The sequence below is a fragment of the Ursus maritimus genome, unplaced genomic scaffold (genome assembly GCF_017311325.1).
Source record: "Ursus maritimus isolate PB19 unplaced genomic scaffold, ASM1731132v1 scaffold_8, whole genome shotgun sequence".
Classification (NCBI taxonomy): Eukaryota; Metazoa; Chordata; class Mammalia; order Carnivora; family Ursidae; genus Ursus; species Ursus maritimus.
In genome coordinates, this window is record NW_024426996.1 from 34,372,663 (window position 1) to 34,395,877 (window position 23,215).

Genomic DNA, 23,215 nt, shown 5'->3' on the forward strand with positions numbered 1-23,215 from the left:
AACCAGAAGATATATCCTGACTCCTAACAGCAAATAATGAAGTCAGCTCTGTAACAGCAGTACCCTAGGGATCTGGAACATGAGTTTCTGAGTCAGAAAACCCTAGCTTTGAATTCAGGACCCCCTCAGTGACTATTGTCTGGTCTTGTGAAAGTCATTTACTTTCCCCTGGGCTCCGTTTTCTCTACTCTAAGTTAAAAATAGCAATAATTATATCATAGGATTGTTGTGGATATTAAATAAGAATTTTTGCAAACTGGCCCCCCATAGTAATGGCCATATAATTACTGCCTAATCATTTATTCTTAATAATAAATCATTGTTGATGTTGAGAAAGCCTTGGAGGCATGTTAGAACAGCAGTATTAGTGCCATGGGTGCTAATGTGTGACCTTCAGGCAGTCATCTCATCTCTAGATCTCAGCTAGGTCAATGTTCATCTTTAAGGTACCTTCTATTAATACACGGCATCACAGTAGTTATCTAACATACACATGTAACATAACCTTCCTTGTCTTCTCTGGCATAAAACTTAACATTCTCTTCTTAAATGAAGGTATCTATTTTGCCCAATACATGGTAATTTGTTGTTGTTGTTTTGTTTTGTTTTTTACTATGACTCTTACCAGTTTCTATCTTTTGATAGTAAACAAAGATTTTAGTATAATCTAAATGAAAACTAAATGAGAAAAATATCGGACCAATTGTTTGGTCTTTGTTAAAATTTTGGAGGTGCAAGCATAATGACTATTAGGGGGTTCACATATTATTTAAAAAAATCAAAGCAACCACCTTTTACTTGTTCACCTACAGATCAGTTAACAGTTATCATGGCTGACAGATGATAGTCCAGATTTTACTGCACTTTTTTGGTGAAATAAAGAAACGTAGGAAGTAAGAAATAAACAAATGTAGGAAAGATGGATCTAGACAATTCATAGAACAGACAGTGTACCTCTAAATAATTACAAGCTAAATGGATTTGATGGTCAAAGTCAAACCTAGAAGAATTGTTACTTGTACCCATGGAAAGGCCACATTTTTTAAGGATCTCATGATACCTAAATAATTATATTTTTTCAAATTTAATACATAAAGCACTTCCAGTGTATTTTATACCTATTTCATAGATAGCTCAGAATGCGCTCCGAACAGAGAGACACTAGGGACATTCGGTAAGTCTTTAAAATTCAAATAGACTAAAGTTTAAAGTATTATTTACCCTAGAATTTCATAGAGTAATAATCTACGTTACAGCGAATAGAAGTAATGCTATGTCTTAGCAGAGCATTTCTGCTTCACAAATATTCTGTTTGTATTTGGTCTTATCAGATGTTTAGTCAATAGCTGCAACATTTATTCACAGCCATTCAATTATAACACCAGGAAATCAGCCATTGAATAAACTGTGCTATTAATTTTCCATCAGAGACTCATGTTTGAATGACCATGCATTTCATAGATTTAAATACCAAAAGGCTAATTATCTCCAAGGTCCCATTAAGGGGATAGCATAGATTGCAATCAAAAACAATCCTAATATTGCTCGAAAATGATCTTCAGCTTTTATTGCTGAAGAATACTTTAACTTCTCTACCTATTGTACATACTAAGAGGATTGGATACACACACACACACACACACACATACATACTAAGAGGATAGGTTTCCATATTCCCAAAGCCTTAGGAGAAAAAACAAAACCAAACAAAAGCAATGGAACGTTTCTTATACACAAAGATTCATTAATTTATAAAGTAAAACGCACAGCATCTTTCTAATATCTGTTTGATGTAAATTATTTTTCATCTTTTTAGCTCAGGATGACATATAAGTCTCAACTGCCTGACTGCCGTTGAGTCTCATAACTTTTGGGGGCTTCTGTACATATGGAATTAAATTTGTTTTTCTCCTGTTAATCTGTCTTATGTCAATTTAATCATTAGACCAGCCAAAGGACCTAATGGGGAAAAAAGGAAAATTTTTTCCACCTCTACACTGCCTTCTTGCATTCCTCCCTTGTAAAAATAACTGTAAAGGTTGTTTCTGGGATTCTTTTCATACAGAACCCATAAACATAGGAATGGTCTCTACCCTGCTTAGAAACAAACTGCAACATATTAACTGGAGAAAAATTACATTTATATTAGGACTAAAATGTTTGCAGTGAGTGGGGAAGTAAGACAGTCACAGCATGGGTTGCACATTTTGGTACAGAGGCATGATATTCCAAGTATTATGGACTATTCTTTGTCTTACAGAATTTTAATTAAATGTCATTTCTGAGTGATTTGCTACTCAACATTAACTGGCCCGAAGTATTAATGAAACGTTTTCATACACACCTCTAAGAAGAAATGAGAGATTTACATATTACACCCAACTCACCTTTTAGTTGTGATCAAAACTGTCACATACCAAGTTACACCTCCTTGTTTGCCTGTGCTCATCTTGTAGGACAGAGCACAGGCACTGCCAATTTCTTTTCAGCACATACCCTTGCAACAAGTCTCTCTATTCCCACCCTTCACGCCCTCCCTGAAATCCCTTTAGCTCAACAGGGTACATTATCATGTTTCTATCAGATGCCCATAAATGCTACCACCAACAGAGACAATTCAACAACTTAACACATTTATAAAAACGCAGAAAGTACCTGGACATAGGCTCTGCAAGAGCGCTCTCTTTTCTGAAGCTGAATCCATTAAGACAGCAGATTAAACACAGAATAGAAAAAACAAGTTAGTGACAGAAGAAAACAAGAAAAATAAAAGAACACATCTACACAAAACACCTCATTTTGTTGTGCACTACTTTCCAGAAGAGGATGAAAGCTAAGCAGCAGCAAAATGTAAGCAATGACTTGAAAACTAGTCGCCAGCACCCTTTCAGAATAACCCAAGTGAAAGTTGAATGGTAAAAAGTTGTTAATGATGGGAGGAAATCTTGGAATTCATTTAGTAGAAATTAGTAAAAATCATTATACTTCAGTCGTTTGAAATGATTCATTTCACATCAGGTTAGTTGTTAATTCATGAGCCACAAATGAAGACATATGAAGTTAAGTAAATTATGTCAAAAATTGGAACCCGCATTGTTTGTGGTTTAAAGATTATATAGATGGTTAATATGCACCACAAACCATATGTTCTAAACACAAGGAATTTTGTCTATTGTTAAAATAGAAGTGCCCATTCATTACGATTATTTGGTTCCGAGGGAAAAATACGGACAGATAAGTAACTTCTGATTAGAAGAATGTGACTAATCTTCTGATTTATCACTGCTTTTATGTTTTGAATAATTCCTTTTCATGGTTTTGACCAAAAAAAACCCCAAACCAAAAAACAAAACACCTTATACATTTTAGAAACTTCTGTGGGATAAGAAGCCTGTTTTTGTTTGTTTGCAAGCAGAGTGATGTTTTTCTGGGCAAAAGGTTAATAACAACTCATATTCAATCCCAAACTTTTTTTTTTTCTGGTGGTAAAATAAATAATAAGTTTAATTGCCCTGTTTGAATAAATGACACAGAATTTCATGAATTAGGTTGTGATTTTCTTCCTCTTCCCTACTTTTTTCCTTCAGTAGCCTTGATTGTTGAAGGAGAAAATTACCCAGGTTTAGGAAGCAGTTACTCTGATGCCTTTTGTGTGGCTAAGACTCTCCCAACTTTAATTCATGCAGTCTTCAATGAGCATAGAGCAGTTACTCCTCTAAAGAATTAAGTGAGGGATGAGCGCAAGTAAATTGCCAACGCTGTCATTTGGATCACTGACTCGCATCTTGGTTTTGCAGGACTCTAAACCCTTCAGAATTTCAATGTGGAGTTCAATTGATTTGTACCAAGTTGACTTTGCAAATCTGATGGGTTATAACTGCTTCAGGGAACAGTGGGAACCACAGGAAATGAGAGCAAGCCAGCAAGCATGTGAATAACCTTTGCCCTCCCATCTCCTTACCCCATCATGCAAATTAACATATGACAAACCACATTATATAAACAATTGAAAAGAGCCAAATGGGAAACAAAAGAAAGCATTAAAAAGCTTCACAAATGGAAATTTGCCCATTATGTAGTTATTTGATATTCAGAGTAGGCAAGCTGATTAGCTGTAGCCAGTTAGAATGTGACATTAATTGCCAGCTTTACCTGATATTGTCAGACATCAACACCGTTTTTAAATAAAGATACAAAGTATTGCTATAACCAGTAATGTTATGGATATGTAACATTAATAGAAATTACTACTTCCAGTACATTAGGATAACAATAGCTGGCGGCAATATTCGTTAATAGCATCCAGTCAGCCTGGGTAATAACACATTAAAATCACAGCATGTCCAGATTACACAGGCAGCTGTGGATTACACTTTATCAGGGACTTGGTTGTGATTCTATCGGGGGCATAAGTGACAAAAATAACTCCTTTATGCTCAGCATGAAAAAAAACTCTAATAATAACTTATATCTACTAGATACAACGGAATCTGTTTTCTGAGGATGCTGTTGCAGGCAAAAGTGTATTTGCCAGATAAAAGATCAGGCTTTCCTCTATCAAACCATCATTACTTGAAAAATTTCTTCCATCTTCAACAGTGAGACTCTTAGTCTGATGAGACACAAAAAAACTTAACATATTAAAAGACCATTCTCAAAAGTCATTTTTCATTCTAAAGGGGAATGGTCATTTAGTGAATTCATAGAGGACTTTAGTCTGTTACTGCCAAATTCTTGCTTTTTAAAGTAGGACTGTCACAACATTCAAGGCCTTAAAATCCAGTTTCAGTAATTGATCACTTGTGCTACACAAATACCTTTCAGGGAACACATGTCATTTGATGTTAGCAATTCTAGTGTCTTTTCATTGTGGAGTTGTTTCACCATCTGATATTATAAGGAATAAATTATATTCCTTAAAAATATGTAAAATATACTTTACAAATTTATGTAAATAGAGTGCTTATATAGTATGTGCTATATACAATAAACATATAAAATGCTTATGTTTATATAATATATATAAGTATATATTGTATACTTACAAGTATAAATAAGAATATAAAAATATATATTCTCTGAAGTTTAAAAAATGAACTATTTTCATTATTTACAATTCTAATTTGCAAAAATACAATTAAACCTATGCTAATATAGTGAAGTAAAATCTGAGTAATTTACATATCAGAAGGAAATACAAATTAAAAGCTAATTACTTGTCCCATGAGTTTTTAAGTGTAATATTAGATTAAATTACTTGATTTTTAAACACCTTTAATGAATTGCTAATATCCTTTCTCATTGTTGCTATTTTCTAAACTCCTACTATTTATTGATGAGACATTTATTTTATTATAATTATTTTGATATAAAAGTTTGAAAGTAAAAAAAGGAGCAAAATAAATCACATTTACTCCCATTGACCTGGCCAGAATTTAGCATTCAAAGCAGTAAACACCAAAGAAAACAGAATTATAAATTCAAAATATATAAGGAGATTATCACTTATTGTGTCTGTAGATTAGAGGCCAAATAGGGTCACCATTATAATAAAAGTGAAGGAAACTGAATATAACTACTAGTGATGCTCTTTAGAATGATCTGATTTTACAGAAAGAGAAAAATTAACCAGAGCAGTGTCACTGATTTTACTATAACTTTAAAGATATGTATATATATCTAAGCAGAGTCCGTACCTTGTTCAAACTCCGGGCAGCACTATCTTTTCCACCTGGGGTCAAGTTCCGGAGCTGTACATCTAGGAGGCCTACCAGCTGGTCCATGGCACGGACTGAGTAGGTGATGTCGCCAGCATTCAAATGATTTCTCGTTTGTTCGGCCAGCTCTCTAGCAATGTTGGCAGCTGTCTCTCCAGATTTCAACTGCAATTTTGAAAATAGATTAAAAAGGAAAGAGATCTTCAGTAAGTGACTTTATTGGTTTCTGTGAACAATTGTTTTTGCATATGAATTCTAATCATCAAGCCAAGGAATAGTTATTAAACTCCATCTTCCCCTGGAATATATGCTCGGAGTTTTCCTGTTAATCCATTTTTTTTTCAACGATACCTAACTTGAAATTTATATCTTTAGGAAGCCCCCCCCCCCCCCGAGGAATCTTACTTCTGAAAATTGTTCTCACCTTGATCATCCATGTGAGTGGTCAAATCTAAGGTTTGTCCTAGGATTTTTTCGGTGAGTTTTTAGATCCAATGTTGGTGAATTTGTGTTGTGACTCCCCAGCCATACTCCAAGCTCTCAGAGGCAAGCACAAACTTTCCATTGTGCTTAAATTAGTACTTAGTACACAAAGGATGCTGACCGGCTGCTAAGCTCTGTGAAAATTTTATCCCCAAAACAATCCCTGCTTTTTCAAAGGGTCTTCATTTTCTTATTAACCAAGTAAGAGATTTTGATTCTGATGCACTAGGTAGCAAATTATTGCTGTATTTAGCATCTTCCTTTTGGGAAGCTACATGCTGGTTTTTCAAGTATATTCTATAAGAATAGATCAAATTTTCAATACCCCAAGGATGTTAAAATAGATAGAGAATAATACCCCATGCTCATGTGAATAAATTTGATAGCTTTGGGTATAAAAAGATAGGGATATTTTACCCTATAACAACTTAAATATTAGTGTCATGTTTAGGAAACTTTTTTTTCCTTAGCACAGTCCAATATAAAATTCAGGGTCACACAGAGAAAAGTCCTCTCTATAAGGCTCTCTTCCTAAACAGGTATTCAGGCAGCTCTAAGGAGCACGACTAAGACTGTGAGTCACATAGGTTATCAGCATCTTCTAAGGGATGCTTAATAAATGTTAGTAGCAGGACTGAATGCTAAAGAAACAAATACGTAAATTAGGGCTACTGAAACAGGTAAATCATTAATAATCTCATCCTCAAGTATATAGAAAAATCCAAATTAAAAGCAAAAAAAAAAAAGTGTAGCAACAAAATGTTGGCAAGGATTTGTGGAAATGTCTATTACCCCCAGAAACTACTACTAGGCATATATATTTGTAAAGCCCCCACGTAGAACAAATTACCAGTGTCCATTAAATTCTGAAATGTGAAGACCATATAACTTGAGTGATTTCTGTTATTAATTTCAACCATAAGAAATAAAATAATCCCACAGATGTAAAAAAGAAATGTTCAAACATGTTCATTCTAGCTTGTTTATAATAGAAAACAAAATGGATTATGACCTGCAGAAAACTGTTCATATATATACATATCATGGAATATTATACAACAGCTTAAAAGTTTAGAGGGGATCAATATCATAACATGAATTTTCAGTATGCTCCGTTGAGTTAAAATAAATGCAAGTATAAAAATTACTTATATATGCTAATATCTATTAGCATGGTATTTATGAAATAAAAATGCAAAACAATAGTAGCATATGAAAAAGAAATACAATACATATAGCATGATATTTTTATGTTTATTTTATATATATTTAAGCACACAGAAGAAAGTCTGAAAGATGGGAATCAAAGGAAAAATCTTTTCTATAATGTTTAAATTTTACAAGAAGAATATGTTAACGTATTTACTTTAATCAGTACTTTGTAGAAATCCTTGCAATAGAAAACACCCGCACTAACTTTAATAAATTTGTAAAATATGGTCAAGGACTACATACCTAAGATACCTATAAAACCAAATAGAATACATTTGAGGGTTCAAGGATAAGTATGTAACAAATTCAATGTAGATCAAAGTAGCATTTATGGCCCACTGATGGGTCATGAAAGTACTTTTAAGTGGTTACTGAACAACATAAATACATTATAATCCATACATTTAAATTTTACATACAATTTAAGGCTGCCTACTGGTAATCTAGTAATCAATGAATGATTTATAAAATTTGGTATTCATTAATTAAATTAGTGAGATGTTAGTATTCGCTAAGTTTTCAAATAGGTCTGACACTTAACCAACTGAGCCACCCAGGTGCCCCCACATATTATTTTTTCTATGAGAAATGTCAGGGCAGAGGAAGACCTCTTTTGATTTACTTGTTGAAAAAAGTTTTTTAAAAAGTTTGAGGTCTACTGAACTTGGTAATATATTTTCTTTATTGACACAGTATCTTTGAAACTAAGGATGTAAGTATTGACTTTGATGACCTCTATCAGGGAATATTATGAAAAGCAAAATGGTTTATCAAACAAAGAAAAAATAAGAAATGATAGCAACTGGTATTTTCATACTGTTATTTCATTTCTCTCTCTTTTTTTCTGTGTAGATGTATAAACACAGTTTTCAAATATGGTATAATATTAAGGTGGGGCATGATAAGGTGGAAAAGAAGGCCTATGTAGCTTCCTTATATAAAATTTTAAAATTTTCTTCATGGACAGTAATCAAAAAGTCAACAATGTAGATGACTAATAAGTCACAATATAACCGTTCTCAACATAAAAGATGATGGTGCTCGCTATATAAGCAACAGCAGATGACCTAGTGTGGTAAACAGTGAGTCAAATATGAAATTCACTGGTGGATTATCTTAAAAAAGTAGTTATTTTAGCATTTAGGGAGTGTTCATTTATGAAGAATAAATCTAATTATGTCTGCAAAAGAATTCTGAAACTCAATATCCACCAAAAAGAAAGTTGTAAAGAAAAAAAAAAAAACCTGAAGTACAATTAAGTCATAAACATTCTTACAATAAAAATGTGAAAAGTGTATTTTTAAAGTAAAATAAAAATTGATGTAACTATTCATCTTGATCCTCTCTTCCTCTTAAAACTTAAGAAATCACAGTAAAAATCTTCCATTCATTCAACAATCATTTGGACCCTTGTTACTTCCTGAGGAAATAAAAATGAATGTTATATAGCTCTTACATTCACGAAGCTTACATTCTATCTTTTGGGATGGTGGTGGGGATAGGGGCATAAAGACAGGTAATATTAATGCAACAGTGCAATTTTAATAACAGAACTGTGTATGAGTTATGGGAATACAGCAGAATGGTAACGAATAGCTGGAAATAAGGGGGGAAGGCAACAGAAGTAACAACTAGAATAACCATGGTTTGAGAAGACAGGGTACTGTAGGAACAATGGAAAGAAAAAAACACACTTTTCTACCTTCAGAATTCAATATTGGTACCTACACAGTATACATGTGTATGCGTATGTGGTAAACATATTGTATCTTACTTTAAAAAATAGGATGAATATCTCTGTCTCTATAATTTCAGCAGTTATTCATTCAGTCTATATGTTCATTGTTCTTTAATTAACACATGAATTTCTTTTTTTCTTAAGATTTTATTTATTCATTTGAGAGAGAGAGAGGGAGCATAAGCAGAGGCAGCAGCAGAGGGACAGGGAGAAGCAGGCTCCCCACTGGGCAGAGAGCTTGATGCATGGGGCTCGATCTCAGCATCAGGGATCATGACCTGTGTTGAAGGCAGAAGCTTAACCGACTGAGCCACCCAGGCACCCCAACACATGAATTTCTAATAGCACTGGGTTAAAGTCTGAGGCTACAATACTGAATAAAATGGTTCCCAATAAAAAGGAGCTTACATACTAATAATGGAAATGGGATTTTAATAAATTAACTAAAGAATTATTTAATTTTAATTTTGTTGAGTGCAATACAGAACCCAAGTTTAAGGGCATTTTACTCTAGTGTCTGAAGTTAGGGAATAATTTAGGAAGTGCTTTTCTAGGGAATAATGTTGAATGTGAGATGGAATGGAAAGGGAATTGGGTTGGGATGTAGGTGAGGGCCTCCAGGCAGAGAGGACATTTTAGGATGGAAGGGCATGGGTCCTAGGGCAACTGCACAGAGGGGGCTCTAAGTGGGATTTAGGCTGCTGTAGAGGTGAGCAAGGGGCACATGAAGTGGTCCCCTTCAGAAGTCCTGATGAAGATTTTAAGAACTGCACTAAGAGCAAGGGAAGGTACTAACATGTCTAAACAGGAGTGGTCTAATCCGAGTTGTATTTGAAATCAACTCTGGAGAATGGATTAGAGGGTTCCAGAGTGGATGAAAGGGACCTTGGTAAGAGGCTTCAGCAGCAGACGCTGTGTTGGATGAGGGTAGCAGTGGTGAAACGTGGCCTGGTTTGGGAGAGATTTATAAGTCCACCAACAGGACTGCTATCTGATTGGCTGTGGGAGGCGAAGGACAGAGAAGCATTCCAAGGTGGTGCCCTTCACTGGATTCTCCAACAGCCATTGTGACGTCAACATTCATAGCTCAAAGTTTGCCTTTCCAAACCAGGCTGTCACTGACCACATTCTTTCCAGTGGCATCCAGAGGCTACTCTATCGTCTTTCTGAGTTCTCTATTTATTTCTCTCACCACAGTAGTCATGGACCACAATTATTTTACTTCTATACAACAGATACACGCATATCTTTAATCTGCCTCAAGTCTTCTGCACAAAGGGTTGAAATAATGTTAACTCTGCATATCTTTGCTTAGAGACTAATGAAAACGTCTGTCTCTAACATTTCTTGTGCTAAATTCTACTAAAGTTATTTCTCAGAAATAAGCACATGCACACTGAGAAATCTTATGAGTTCTGTGAGGATCCATAAATTAATGCCTGTATTGAAATGGCAGGATTATATCCAGGCTTGAATGCGGTGGGGGGGGAACCCTGCAGCTTTAGTTAAGGATAATAATTACGACAGAGATGGATACTATTTACATTTCAAATTTTGACACATGTAAAAACAATTTTCTTTGAATGTTTTGACATTTTATGAGATTTATTACATCAAACATTAATCGGGTGCCAAAACAATTCATGAAGGAGTTTTTCATAGTGGTTAAGTATACAGCTATCATTTCTTTGAAAGATCTACTTATGTTATTTTGCTGTAAATCAGAGTCAAGAAGGTATATAAACAATTAAATGTTTCTACCTTACTACTGAAAGTAGGTTAAAATAAGCCCAAAGTCCTAGAAACCCTACCAGTTCCTGAAAAATCAGGAAGTAATTTGCTTTTGTTCCACATTAGCTCTACGGAGATTAAAAGGATTGAGAAATTAAAATCCAGGTGATAGGGTTCGACCTAGTCTTCCCAGGCAGATAACTGGCTTATGTTATACTGTAAAATTGCAGCAATTCTGCACCCTCACATCTTTCTTTAGAAAATGCAGGAGGAACTCTACTTCTCTCAAAATCTGCCAGAAGCTTGTGAACAAACAAAAGACAAGACTCTTCGGTTTGCTAGAAATAGAAAGACTATTTTCCAGTGACAATTCAGGCATTTCTTCTCCATAGAATAGTTGAACCAGGTAATGAAGCAGGAAGCATAACTCACTTCATATGCAAAGAAATATGAAGCTGTTCACAACTGTAATTTCAAAGACTTTTAAATTGAAAAAGACTGGAGGGATTGTAAAGTGCAATAAGCTAGGCAACACAGAAAATATAAACTCCTTTTTGAAAATCTGGTGTAATCTAGAGATGAAGCTAAAGCTGGAGACTGTATTTTAGTAAGCAGTAATTAACGTGAGAAAATAGGATATTTTGCTACATATGATTGAGGAGCCCGAGCTCTGAACTAAATTTGTTGGCCTTCAAGAAGAAGACCAGTCTATCTTTCTATCCATCCATCTATTTATCCTTGAACCTGTCTTTCCTTCTATCCATCCATCCAGGCAGTCGACCATCCATCCATCCATGCAACTACCTACCAATTTTTCTCTCTCCTTCCTCCCCCTCTATTAAAGGCCCCCTGTGTACAACTTTTGCCTTTTTCTTTCATACAAATTATGTTTTTTATTAAATCTCATCATTATGAAAGTATTTTGGCTAGTTTGCAATAAATTTCTTCATGAAATTCTGACTTTAGAGGCTTACATTTTCTCTAGTAAAATGTAATCCACTCTTTATCACCATACAAAATTTAATCTATAATTTCACAGTATGTAAGTCGCCTGAATTCATTTGTGAATCAGAAGCCATCAAGATTCTTTGCCTATTTTGTTCCTCCCTCCTGGCCTAACTGCAAGGATGGGGCTGGGGGGAATCACTCATTTCTTAACAAACATGAAAATATAGTTTGCTTCTTCAGACTAAAGTAAGCATCCCAATCCATTTATTTGCATATACTTGCTGTCTACAGTGGTGCCAAATGCACAGTGGGTGGGCAGTGTTATCAATAATGAAAAGAATGATATTCCCCATGGTACAGATGTAGAGACTGTGAACCAGAGGTGGAACTGAGGTGGAAAGTCCTCAGCAAATCCCCAGAAACACTATAAAGTCATAAAGGAGGTGCCTCACATTCCAGGCTGCATTCACTCATTGAACTCTTGAGGAGGGGAAACTGAATACACTGTTTACAGAGAATTACTCCTTCCTTTCTTTTCTCATCTATGCTTTCATGGGGGGTAAAAAGTGTTCCTTTATTTTAAAAGTTTGAAGTTCACAGGACTACGAAAGGGGAAAGAGAGAAGGAATGAATAGTGAAAGATAGTTATTTTACTTTAATTTTTCAACATGACAAAAAAAAAATCCACTAGAAAAAGGGGGAAATTTAGAGCAGAGCACAGGGGATGGGGCATGGGAAAGGAATAAGGGGGGGGAGGGGCAGGGCCAGGAGAAAGAAGAAGAGGATGGGAAAGGGAGGAGGGATAAGAGAAGGGAAGCGCAAAGCTGAGAACTATGCTGGGTACTTTCCAGTTCTTGGTTCAAGGTCACTTTCCATCCTCCTCCATCCTGCTCTCTGCCCTACAGGGTGAACTTAGGATGTTATTCAGAACGCTTCCTCTTCTCTGGTTTCTATAGGGTTTGTCCAAAGGGGAGGGTGGGCAAGTGAAAGGAAGGAGGAGGGAGAGTGAGGTCAGGGTATTTATTCCCCTAGGTCTCTTTCTGAAAAGTTGCCTGAGGCTAAGCAGAGTCTCTCCTCAGTCCGTCAACCTTCCTCTCAAAGACATTCGCTTCCAACTTTTAGTCCCTCCTCTGGTCCAGCAACCACAGGCCTGGGGTTGGGGACAGCTCCACCTCTGACACTAGCATGGGCTCAATCCCTTGTAGTTCACCTTTGCTCCCCCAAGAACACTGTAAACAAACCCTTTTCTTCAAATGTTCCATCTGTTTTTTGTTGGGACTCTGGTACTGACAGAGGAAATGAGCAAAGTTATGAATTCTGTGAAAGATGCTTTGGAGAGCAGGGAGAGACCATGGACAAATCACTCTGTGAGTACTGCATACCAATTCTCTCTTGGAGGTTTACAATGTTAATATTTAAAAGTTCTGAGGTTTTGTGGTAAAGAAACCTATTCAACTACCATTTACATGCAATGAATAACATAAATATTTGGAGGTATGAGGGACACACCAGGCAAAAGGGTGGACAAAAGTAAAGAGACTAGGGAAGTAAGTAGGATGTAAAGGCAGTCAAAATCTGGGCACAGCTTAACCAGTGCTGTGGCTACACATGATGTCTTGATAAGGGTAGACCCAGCTAAAACCCAGCTCCAACACTGACCTCGGGCTAGTTAAATAATCTGATTCAGAGTGCTCCAAAGCCTCCTGTTATACTTTCGAAGATTTTATAAACTTATAAGAAATGAAGCTAACGCACTATTATAAATTCCAATTGCCTAAATGCCACAATCTTAATATAATTATAATATTACATAATTTTGCAGACTCTACAGGATTAAACAGAAATGCTCTGGAATAATGGAACATATTTGTTATATTGGAAAAAAAAAATCCCAAAACACCCATCCATAAATCAAATGGGCAACAGCTGTCTGGTCTTTGCAAAGAATTATCTCTTTTGTTATAAGATTAGGAGGTCTTTAGAGGAAAGAAAAGAATTAAGCATCATTATCAGTTAAAGTCACCCAGTAATTTCTGCAATGAAATAGCCTGACTATACTCAGGAATCATCATGAAAACACTCAGCTTTGTAGGTGAATTATTACTGAATTAATATTACCCCCGGGCTAAGTATGTAGGGAGTATTTTTTAAAAGTTGCTAATGTAGGGAGATATGCTACTGATCTCTTAATCTGATCACATCCAGCAAGAGTTATTTGCCCTGGGGTCTGAGCTACATTGTAATAAAATCAAAGGACATAAAAACTGTGGCAGGAACAGTGCTGAAATTGGAGAAGCATCATTATGAATAGCAACAAGTATGGAGATGCATATGTAAGAGGGTAACCAGAGTCAATATAACCACTGTTCTTCCATGATTTAGGGTAAATAGATAGTTATGGCTCATCTGCTAAATGATCTACTGGGTAGATATTTATGGATTATTATACAGTATATTATTGAGGATCAGCCTGGTTAAAAACAAATAGAGAAAAGAGCAAATGGCACAGACAGGCTTTTAGTAAGGCCATCATTTGTAATATTTCTCAGGAAAAGTCTCTTTCAGAAATTCCTCAGCCTAGCTAATGTGCCATAGAAGGACTCTTCATTTTCGGAGTGCATAAATCCACACAAATTGCTATAATAAGGATTCATCTCATAGCCCTTTTGGCATAAATGCACATCTGGTCTCTGTTTGTAATGAAATCAATTCAAAGCCCCACAGTGCATTAATAATAAAAATGTTCAACATATTGCAACCAAATAAGCCCTGAAAATTTGAGTCTGCAAGATTCTGTCACACATATGTATACTTTTAACACTGATAAATGGTTAGGTTACAGAACATTTATCAAATAGCCTAAGATTCCAAGGTAGATTTTTTTTTGTAATTATTATTTCCACAGGAAAATCTATATGCATGTATGCTAGAAGCTTTTGCTTGCTTGATTTATAATGCCTCTTAGACTTTTATATTTGGAGTTCACAATATCATAAAAATTTTATTAATAATAAAATTATTATAAGCAATACTTCCTGGCTTAGAGGAAGTTCACAGATTTGTCCTTTAAGGACAACAAAATTCTAAATTAGCACATGGCGCATCAAAGGTTGTCACTAAATCTTAAAGAGAACTAAAATGGGAGAGTATTTCCCCATTAATTAAAAAAAAATCTTGACTATTTTGTTTGCAACAGTTATAATCAACAACAGGAGATCTAGGTTTGGGCAAACCTTCCTGGTCAACCATACGATTTACCTTTTGTGTTATATGGTTGACCCAAGGAGAAGAACAGTTGCTAAGATCCGGTCCTTGGGGATCCCAGATTCCATCAGGAGCCAGGCAGAGATAAGTTGATACTCCTAAAATAATGAGAAAAATAGGTCTGCTTTAAATATTCAAACCATCTTGCTTACAAAGACTCTCTATCCGTGTTATGTTTAAATATGAACAAAGGCAAAACTGGGATCATTAAACTAAGATAATGTATATTAAAACACCACACACAGCGCCTGGCAAACAACTGATATTGGAGAAATGCAACAGAACAAACAAAATCATTCAATATTTTTAAAGCACTTGCTGGCAACTACACCAGGTACAGAGAACAGTTTCATAAATTAGCGAGATGTGGTATCTGCCTCTATGGGGCTTATTGTGTGAGTTTTCAGAGGCAAGGCAGCAGCTGAGTCTTAAAGGAATCAGTCTGCAGGTTTTTCAGGAAAACAAGGTAGGAAAGGGCATTCCAGGTGCAGAAAAAAATATGTTGTCCTTGGGAAACTTCAAATGTTTTAAATTGAGGTCTACTGTATAGGGGAGTTGTGTTTAATGGACTTGGAAAGGCAGGCAAAGTCAGATCATAAACTCCCTTGTCTGCCACCTGTGGGTGCTGGAAAATCAATGAACATTAAGCAGAGGAGAGAAATGAGCTGATTAAGGTTTTAGAAAGATAACTGTGGCAGCAGCATGGAGGGTGAATCTAAGGGGGAGACGTGAGGGCTTGGGGGAAGCTATTACAATAATTCAAGTGACAGCCTGTGTGCCTCTGAACAGCACTACAGCAGAGGGGACAGAGAAAAGGTTAAAAATAAGATTGTAGCATAGGGGCATTCACGTGGGAGGGCTCCAGAAGGTTTGGTTTCCTTTAAAGCTTTCTCCCAATTTTCACACAACAATAATGGCATATTTCCGTAATGCTCTGTAGTTTTGAAACTGCTTTCAAATAAAGTATTTCACTCACCTTCACAACAAACATTTGAAGTGGGGGGGGGGGAATGTTATTATTTCTCTTTCAAAAAACGAAGGAAATGAGGCCCAGAATGAAGGGGACAGTGCTAAGAGACAAGGTTTCAAACTGTTGGAACCAAACTGATTTCAGTACCACAGAAAACTTTAGAACTGAGCATTGCACCCTTTCATAAAGGGAAGAAAGATTTCAGAATATTTTTAAACAGTTTGCTGAAAAAAGAAATTAAATGTGCACTTTTATAAAAGCCAATATTCTTTTTGGTCTTTTCATTTCACATACTATAGGATTCAGAATGATATATCCACACTGGAACTCTTCTAAGACAAACCTGTTTAAAGTAACCAAATCAGTAATACACAGAGTCCCTATTTCTTGTATCGCGACATCTATCGCACATTTGCTTTATTTACATATTTTATGGAATAAGGCAAATTTTATTTAGCATATCAAATATTAGTTTTAGGAAGATAAATGTATGTAACAATAAGAAAACTAGGCTATTTCAGGCATAAAAATTGTAAGTAATAATATGGTTACCACTTGGGGATATTAGGAATCACATCAGTAAAAAATGAGCCGGGGAGAGGGAAGAACTATTTAGCTTTGAACTATCTCCTAGAGAAAACAATGGATCTTGCTCTCTCGGGGGGATGTTGAGTAATGGGAGATTGGGTCCTACCCCTTGAAGAGCTTGGCTATTAAAGGACAGCTACAATGATTTATCAAAAGGATAGTCAAACTTTCTCTTTTGTTAAGTTTTAGGTAGTTTCGATGATCATTTTCTAATGGAGAAGTCCTCCACCTCATTTTCTGCTATCAACATTTGACAGTAGGTGACATGCATGAGAACTAGCTCCCAGGAATCCAGTGACTCGCTCCGGGCTCCTACACAGCCGGGCTGGCCTTCTGGGGCATCCAGGACATCCACAGCCTAACTGTAACTCCCCTCACAGCTCTCACACCATGGGCAAAAACTTCTGGCCTCATGTGTATACACACTAAGTCCTCATCGGTGATTTCTCCAGAATGTATTTTCAAACTCTGAAAATACACTGCTTTAAATTGTAATTTGGCTGAGTTCAGAATTCAATCAACTGAAGTGACAAAAATATGTAGTAACGAACAAACAAAAAACTGAAGAAAAAAGCTGCAAGAAAAGCAAGGTAACCTAACAAAAGACTTTTTAGCTGAACTCTGCAGAACAGACTTACCTATCGTTCCTGCAGGGCACGGCTGCTTGGCCATCTGTCCTTGACGGGTCTTAAACCACATGATTTCTCGGGCTTCCACAGCTTCACAGCTCTCTTCCAGAGCTGGGATTTGGGACGATGCCGATGGTAGATGTGTGGTCGTGTCATCGAGCACCTCCACGGCTGGAGATGGGGTGCTGGTACTCCGGTTTCGTCTTCCTGACACCGACGGGGTGGTACTCCTGCCTGGGCTCCAAGTTGTGGTCCTCAGGGTGGTGCTGGTGGTGGTGCTCCCCATGCCAAGAGGTCCTGTGGTAGAGATTTCTGAAATAAAATTCAAAAGAAAACATCTGCATTGTTTGCTCATCACTTCAGGGTGTCCTAATACTTTAGAAACCATTTTTATTTGACAGTTCAAAGAGCCTTCAACATGGAAAAAAATAAGCCAGTGCCAAGGTATCTGAATGCCACCTCAGTACCATGACAGCCATCTGACCAATGCCAAACATCAGCTTGTTCATGGTTCCGCTCAACTCAAATCACAGAAAACAAAATTACAGCACAACCCACCTCTTCAGTAAGCTTCTTAATGCTTCAGGCCTTTTTAACGATTAGAGGATTAATACTTACAGCCCTCCTCAACTTAGAATTTTCAAACTTGTGTAGAATGGGAGAGAGCTATTGTAATAGTCTTTTCATATTGAGTATCACATGAGTTTCTAAAGATGAAGCAATTAGGGGAGAGGAATCAGAAATAAAAGGGCATCAAGATTTAAAGTGCTCTCATGCTAAAAAGTAAAGGACAATTCTGAATATGGTCTCTTTAACATAAATTAAAGCAGCTTGATATCTACCCAATGCTCTCAGAACTAACCCACCTTAACAAAACTTTCAAACCTGACATTTACTAATGTAAAGTATAAGTCATTGCCAATTTAGTTGTCTCATAAATTATTTTCTAACTAGATTTCTTAAAATGGGGAAATGTATTCCAAATTCCAAATAAAACTGGTAAGGTTCCTTGACCAGATATTAATAGGTTATTAAGCCCAGAACGTATCCAAAGGAATGTTCTAACAATACCATAGAAATAATCACTGCAAAGAATCATCTTTCTGGGGAAAATCTATTTATATTTCCATCATAGGAAGGCAAGAGTATGCCAGTCCTCCACATACTTACATTGCATTCCTAACTGTAATGTTAGAAACTACTCTTAACCTCATTTACCGGCAATAACCCCAGGGCCACTGGCTCTAGCCAGATTCCAAGTAGCTCGGGTTCATGGAACTCAGGGGGTCCCGTGCTGAGCCTCCAGCTGGTTGTCATTCATCGTCTGCTTTCTTTAACATGTCATCAACTTGACTTTGCTGCCCTAGAAGAGGTGCCACATCCATCACGTGTGGTTGGTACGTATAAAGCTCCCCAAAACGAGGTAGAGACGGCAGTAGGGAAGGGGGTATGGATATTCTGAACATTTAATCACTGAAACTGTAGCATTTTCTGAAGTGATGTTATTTTTCTAGCTGTCTCCTTGCTTGTTCTGTTTCCTCTTTCTTCTAAGTGTTCCTCCTTCCTCTTGGGTTCTCTCTCTATGTGAATGTAATATTCATAACTTCATTGATGCAAAGTTCATGAAGGAAGAAGGAGTATCTTTTTTTCCCCTTCTTCCATTGACACCACATTTCCCAAAGTCTTGCTGATTCTGTCTCATTTCTCTATTTTTCTCTCTTCCCAATCACCACTAGCTGCACTCCTCTCACTCATCAGTGGGTGAGTACGAGAGCCTTGTAAAGCAATACCAGAGCAAGATGACATTACTGGGATTTTAATATTGATGTTTGCAAAATCAAAATTCAGAATTCATAAAAATTGACACCAATGTTTAACAAAACTCATATATAAATTTTAGCAACATAAGTAAAATTGAATTCTTAAAATTATAACCAGTAGAAATGATTCTAATATACATCATTTATTTTGCATTTGAATTTGCCGAAATGTCTCAAAAAGAAAAAACATAATGAAGAAATATTAATAACTTGAAATTAAATATTACTTAATATTAAATTAATTAAAAATAAGTTAATATTAAAATTAAATACTCTTGTTCTTATTAAGTATTAGCCTTAAAAACATGTCAGTGGTGTCATTGCTGGGATACAAGCACCTTTTGTGTGCAAAGTTTTCTGGCTGATGGAAAAATTCTTCTTTACTTTATTCCACTTGATAGACTAGTAAGGCAATAGTTAAAAGCTAACTCCAAGCATTTTCTCTGGCTCCTTCAATTTAAATAATTCCATCTCTCATTTGTAGCTTGTTCAGAATTATATAGATACTGAAGAATGCTTTCTAAATGAATGCACTTTTCTTCATTTAGATATTTTAATTAGCATACAATGTTATGGGAGGGAAGAGACTTGTTTTGCAGACATCTTTGCTCTGATAAAACTGCATAATCCCACATGCACTGAGAAGATTGACCGGCCTATTGTCTCAATCACACAAATCACACAAATCACAACCAAGGAGCAACGACACGTGATCACAAGATGGTTTTTTGCTGTGACTCTGGTCTTGCCAATTTTGAATAAATTTCTTTCGCGTAGATTTAATATATTTATCTTGTGCTCTATAACAATCCAGATTTCATGTTTTTAAAGACTACAGTATCACACCAAAATGTATTTAACAATGCCACCACATAATGGAAATCAATATTCATTATTTTTCTCTAAAATTACCCTATTAAAACAATTTTCTACCTTTTGCCAGAGGCATCTTATAGGGTATAAATTGGAATATGTTACTCTCCAGATTAAAATCCCTTCAATCACTTCCGTCTGCCCTCTAAACAAAGACTGGACTCCTTTTCTTTGCGCCTAAAGCCCTCCATGCATTTATTTCTCTAGCTCATTTGTAATGCTTCTCGTCTTTCAGCTCTACTATTAAACCATACAAAATTACCAGTAATTTCCCAACTGTACCCTGTTCTTTCTGCCCCAGGGCTTTTGAACATGCTGTGGTGTTCCTGATCCCATTTCCACCTGGCTAATTTCTGTTTAGCCTTTGGGGATGGCTTGGATGCCATCTCCACCAAGGAACCTTTTCAAATTTACCAAGATGAGGTTACACACTAATGTGCTTTGTTCAAGATTATTTCCTCAGCTTTTAGCCTGGTGTCTGACCTATAGTAAATTAGCTCTCAGTCAAGATAGATGAACATCAGGGGTAGGTCAAGGAAGCAAGGGAGGGTCCAGTTGTGAAATATCACCAAAAAAAAAAAAAAAAAAAGAAAGAAAGAAAGAAAGAAAAAAGAAAAAAGAAAAAAAAGAAAAAGATAAATAGAGGGAAATAGCAAATAGGGTAGTTAAGAGTTCTCATAGTTGATAGGCTAAAAAAGTTATTTTATAAATGCGTTTTATACTACAGTTAAGAAAACTACCGGATAACTCAAAACAAAAAGAAGCAGGGAGAACAAAGTCTCCTCTTCCCCAAAATAATCCTATCACAAAACATTCATATTTAAACTGAATATACTCTTGTGAAGCAATGATACTGATGGAAGAGATTTTTTTGAAGTTTGAATTGTTCCATATTACATTGCAAGGACTTAGTTTAATAAAGACATACTAATGTTAAGGATCAGAACTTATTTCTTTGGAATTGTGCTGCAGAGAGGTGGCTACAAGCAGGGCCATTTCATTCCATTTGACTTTTAGCAGAATAAAAGTCAAATTTATCCCCCATCCTTTCTATTCCATTTACTGCTGTGTGAGACTCCCAAGAGTTCTGCTCAATGCCAGTTTTTGGCAGAATAAGTACTAGTGATATACATGTTGTCACCAGTGCCCAAGAAAGAACTTGCCTTATTGCTAGAGACTGGAAAAGAAGATGTAGATTCACTGACAAGTCATAGCAACACACTCTGGCCAAGTTCAGCCCATATCATATGCCATAGGAGTTGGCTTTCTCGATTTCCAGTAACGGAGAAATGATATGACACTTTTTCAGTGTATTCTGTCATTGAGTCTTACCTGATGATACAGCTAGTTTAATAAAACTATGTTATTAAGTACCTCATGTGGTTGTGGTTGTGTATCAGGGAAAGGTTAAAAGAATATAATAGAAAATACATTTGAGTGACTATTTACACATAACACTTAATCAAAATTGTGTAATTTTCCTTACTATTCTGTGATTGTTACTATGCTCACTGTGCTTAGTATTTTCATAAAAGTTACTAAACAAACCTCCATACTAATATTTTCCCTCATAATTAACTTATTTCCAGAGGAAAATTTCAGTTCTCCTGTCCCCTCAAATATATTGCCCATGGCTTATTTCATTCTTATATTTTGGTTGATTTTGTTTATTTTTCCTTCAAACTGCCTTGAAAAGAAAACATATTATTTTGAATATTACTACAGGTTATAGTTTGTGGAGTATACTAATGGAAAACAGTGAAAATAACCAACATTTGTATAGTGCTTTACATTTTTCAATGTCTTTATCTCTATTATCTAATTGAATTCACTGCAGAGTAATTGTAACTACGAATTTCTAATTTTACAAATGAGAAAACAAAGGCTCAAATGGTAAGTGAATCATAATCATACATATAGAAAGTAAATCAGTGTCCCCCAATTCCATATTCCATGTTTCTATAATAAGCTATCAAAAATGACATTCTGAATTATCTCATGCATTCTACAACTGAGTCTTCCAAATGCGCTAAGGAACTGAAGTAAATACGATTCTAATAAAACTTTACTATTCTTGATCACAAAACATATTAATTTTGGGGATGGACATTGTTAATTTTTTCCCCCAAGGTCAAGCCCTAACCCACCTATAACTCTATTTCGAGATGGAGCCTTTAAAAAGGTAATAAAGGTTCAATGAGGTCATAAGGTAGGGCCCTGATCCAATAGCACTGCTGTCCTTCAATGAAGGGGAAGAGATAGGGAAGCATGTTCACAGAGCAAAGGCCATGTGAGGACATAGTGAGAAAGTGGCCATTTCTAAGTCAAGGACTGAGACCTCAGGAGAAACCAACCTTACCAGCACCTTGGTCTTGGATTTTTAGTTGCCAGAACTGTGAGGAAATGAATTTCTGTTGTTTAAGTCACCTAGTCTGGGGTATTTTGTTATGGCAGCCCAAGCAGCCTAATACAGGCATCTTCTAAAAAACTGTAAAATTTAAAACAATATAAAACCTCACAATAGAACTGTTTACCTTCTACTCATGAAGTGCATGAACTTTCTTCTTGATTCTCCTTCATTTTTTTCCTTTCTTCTCTAAAATATGTATCTCTCCTCATGGTCTTCCTTTTACCAATCTGGGTTAATTTCTTTCCAACATGTAATATTTGGGCTGACTACAGAAACATTTCCTTCTCCCCACCCTCCAAGTATTTATTTAAATCCAAGGTCAATTACTGAAGAAATCTTCCCAAGGGCATGATAGAGGAAATAAGAAACCTAAAACTGTAACAACACTACAAATGGCTTCTGGTATTTGTGCAGCGCTCTGGGTAGAAGACAGAAATTCTGCCTGATTCCCATGGATATCAGTTGGTCGCAGCAGATTTGATTACACTTACTTTTTAAAAAGAAACATTAATTTTACCTGTCAGGAAATCATCCAATTCTTTTCAGAATTCATTCATAATACTGTTTTTATGGCCTCTTAAGACAGTGAAATTCCACAAATTATCAGCCATGTGAAGGCATATTTATTTTTATAATTTAATCCATTTGTATTTTCTCATAGCATATCATGCTTACTGTAAATAGAGGAAAACATCTGTTCTAATTAAACATGAATTTGTAATGGCCTTATTACATAAAATAATAAGCTAAAATAGGGAATTGGGGGACATCTTATTAAAATTATCTGCTATATATTTAGTCCTACCATGCCAGGAACTGTGTTGTATGTTTT

General features: G+C 35.9%; 1 protein-coding gene across 1 annotated transcript in view; it reads right to left on the reverse strand.

The window, feature by feature from the left end:
- The window catches only part of ADGRL3 (adhesion G protein-coupled receptor L3), a 482,854-nt gene that overhangs the window by 139,869 nt on the left and 319,770 nt on the right, over positions 1-23,215 (reverse strand). The window contains exons 7-10 of the mRNA XM_040624907.1: positions 17,290-17,592; positions 15,088-15,191; positions 5,697-5,882; positions 2,656-2,694 (exon numbers count right to left, since the gene is read on the reverse strand). Of these exons, the coding sequence (XP_040480841.1) occupies positions 2,656-2,694; positions 5,697-5,882; positions 15,088-15,191; positions 17,290-17,592 (632 nt within the window). The remainder of the gene's footprint in view (positions 1-2,655; positions 2,695-5,696; positions 5,883-15,087; positions 15,192-17,289; positions 17,593-23,215) is intronic.